This window comes from Myotis davidii, unplaced genomic scaffold, assembly GCF_000327345.1.
Source record: "Myotis davidii unplaced genomic scaffold, ASM32734v1 scaffold135, whole genome shotgun sequence".
NCBI lineage: Eukaryota > Metazoa > Chordata > Mammalia > Chiroptera > Vespertilionidae > Myotis > Myotis davidii.
In genome coordinates, this window is record NW_006289813.1 from 6,164,329 (window position 1) to 6,167,763 (window position 3,435).

The 3,435-nt window shown below is 35.0% G+C and overlaps 1 protein-coding gene across 2 annotated transcripts in view; it reads left to right on the forward strand.

The window, feature by feature from the left end:
• Positions 1–3,435, forward strand: part of ERCC8 (excision repair cross-complementation group 8) — a 37,572-nt gene that overhangs the window by 27,717 nt on the left and 6,420 nt on the right. For both annotated transcript variants that reach the window (XM_006762432.2, XM_015563077.1), the window contains one exon: positions 3,258–3,338. In XM_006762432.2, coding sequence (XP_006762495.2) covers positions 3,258–3,338 — 81 coding nt within the window. The remainder of the gene's footprint in view (positions 1–3,257; positions 3,339–3,435) is intronic.

Genomic DNA, 3,435 nt, shown 5'->3' on the forward strand with positions numbered 1-3,435 from the left:
GGTCTGCAGACTGAAGGGTCCCAGGTTCGATTCCGGTCAAGGGCATGTACCTTGGTTGCGGACACATCCTCGGTGGGGAGTGTGCAGGAGGTAGCTGATCGATGTTTTTCTCTCATCGATGTTTCTAACTCTCTATCCTTCCTCCTCTCTGTAAAAAGTCAATGAAATATATTTTTTTAAAAAAGTAGCACTTCTACATCCATTTAGCATTAGAAACCTTTTCCAAATTAAATGTTACACAAAACTCACTGTCTGAAAACAAAACTGATACTTATAGTAATCTACATATATAAAAACCTATGCAACTGTACGACTGGTCACTGTGATGCGCACTGACCACCAGGGGGCAGACGCTTAACGCAGGAGCTGCCCCCTGGTGGTCAGTGTGCTCCCACAGCCAACCTCCTGTGGTCCCTTCCCCTGGCTGGCCCCAATTGACTCCAATCGCCAGCCAGGCCTAGGGACCCCACCTGTGCATGAATTTGTGCACCGGGCCTCTAGTTCTATCATAAATATAACAAGATATACCCAACATGAAAATAAATAAAGATAATAATGGTTTGTAACCCGTTGATTAAATTAAGGATCCACAAATCCATTCTGGTATAAGTAAACTAATAAATTGAAAGTCTGATGAAGAATAGGATATTTACATATTTCAAAGTACCACACTACAAAGTATTAATTAAAAAAACAAAATGAGTACTTTTACCTTCAATGAACCTGGCATACATTACCTTAATCAAATGATCAAAGTTAATATTCTAGTTATGGGACATCAATTCTGTGATATTCCTGGCAAAGATGCATCACCAGAATTTAGTTATAAGAAAATGTAAGACAAAATTTGAGAGACTTTCTACAAAATAACTGGTGTGTATCTTTAAAATTGTCATGGTCAGGAAAGCCAGAGACTGAAGAACTGTTCAGATTGAAGGAAAGTAAAGAGATATGACAACTAAGGGCAGCATGTGCTTTTTAAACTGGACCCTTTTGTTCTAAAGGTCATTTTGGGACAATTGTTGCAACTTAAATGGGATCTAAGTATTAGCTGATAGTAATATATCAATATGAATTTCCTGATTTTTTGCTGTAATTTATTTTTTTGCTGTAATTTTTCAATTATAGTTTATATTCAGTATTATTTTGTATTAATTTCAGGTGTACAGCATAGTGGTTAGATAATCATATACTTTACATAGTGGTCCTCCTAATACTTCCAGTACACCTGGCACTGTACATAGTTATTACAATATTATTGACTATACTTCCTATGCTGTACTTTACATCCTCATGATCAATTTGTACTTCTTAATTTATCCACCTTTCCCTCCAATTCTCCAATTCACCTCCCCTCTGGCAACCATCAGTCTGGTTTCTATATCTATGAGTCTGTTTCCATTTTATTTGTTTATTTTGTTATTTAGATTCCACATATAAGTAAAATCATATGCATTTGTCTTTCTCTGACTTATTAGCCTAATACCCTTTAGATCTCTCTAAGCTGTCACAGATGGGAAGCTTTTTCATTTCATAGTATATATGTACCACCACTTTATCCACGTGTCTATTGATGGGCCTGAGGTTGATTCCATATCTTGGCTAGAGTAAATAATGCTGCAATGAACACACAGGTGCATATGTTTTTTTGAATTCATGTTTTGGGTTTCTTCGGGTATATACCCAGAAGTTTGATAGTTCATAGGCAGTTCCATTTTTAATTTTTTGAGGACCCTCCATACTGTATGGGCTGCACCAATTTGCATTCCCACCAGCAGTGCACGAAGATTCCCTTTTTTCCACATCCTCACCAATACTTGATTATTGATGGTAGCTATTCTGACAGGGGTGAGGTGACATTTTATTGTGGTTTTAATTTGCATTTTTTATGATTAGTGATGTCGATCATCTTTTCATATGTGTATTGGCCATCTGTATGTCCTCTTTGGAGAAGTGTCTATTCAGGTTCTTTGTCCATTTTTAAATTGGATTGTTTGATTTTTTATTGGTGAGTTGTAGGAGTTCTTCATAAATTTTAGATATTAGCCCCTTATTGGATGTATCATTGACAAATATCTTCTCCCATTCAGTAAGTTGTCTTTTTATTTTGTTGATGGTTTCCTTTGCTGTGCAAAAGCTTTTTTTGTTTGATGTAGTCCCATTTGTTTATTTTTTCCTTTGTTTCTCTTGCCCAATGAGATATATCAGAAAAAACATGACTACAAGAAATATTAGAGATTTAACTTACTATGTTTTCTTCTAGGAATTTTATGGGTTTGAGTCTGACATTTAATTCTTTTTTAAAAATATGTTTTTATTTATTTCAGAGAGGAAGGGAGAGGAGGAGAGCAATAGAAATATCAATGATGAGAAAAAATCATTGATTGGCTGCTTCCTGTATGCCCCACCATGGGGATTGAGTTTACAACCTGAGCATGTGCCCGACCAGGCATCAAACCTTGAACTCCTTGACTCAACCACTGAGCCAAGCGGCCGGGCTGACATTTAATTCTTTAACCCATTTTGAGTTTATTTTTGTGTATGATGTACGAAGGCTGTCTAGTTTCTCTTTTTTTTCTCTCTCATGTTAAATTTTATCAGCACCGTTTTATATATACATTTTTGGATTATTTGTTCCAGTTCTGTGAAAATCGCCATTGGCATTTTGATAGGAATTGCACTGAATCTTTAGATTGCTTTGGTTAGTATGAACATTTTAATGGTATTAATTCTTTCTATCCAAAAGCACTGTATATACTCCCATTTATTTATGTCTTTTTCCATTTCTTCAGTGTTTTAAAATTTTTCAAGTACACATCTTTTACCTCCTTGGTTAAATTTACTCCTAGGTATTTTATTTTTTGTGTGCAATTATAAGTGGGATTGTTTTCATATCTTCCCTTTATGATTTTTCATTATTGGTATATAATAATGCAAGCAATTTTTGGATATTTGTATTGTATCATACTACTTTGCTGAATTTATCAGTTCCAGTATTTTGTGTGTGTGTGTGTGTGTGTGTGTGTGTGTGGAATCTTTAGGATTCTCTACAATATCATGTCATCTGCAAATAATGACATGTTTTTAGGCCAGTTTTACTTCGTCCTTTCCAATTTGGATGCCTTTTATTTTTTCTTCTCATGTGATTGCTTGGCTAAGACTTCCAGTACTATATTGAATATGAGTGGTTAAAGTGTTTCAAATTAGTACCAGCTTTAAATTAACTCACAGTCACATCTTTGCTTTCTGTGTTACAGGAACTTTACAGTGGTAGCAGAGACTGCAATATCCTTGCTTGGGTACCATCCTTAAATGAACCAGTGCCTGATGATGAGGAGGTAAATATTATTTGTACAAATTTGTACAGTGACTTCTAAATCATTAAGAAAAGTTTATTAATTTACTTTATGTGGGAGAAATTTTTAAAGCATTTCT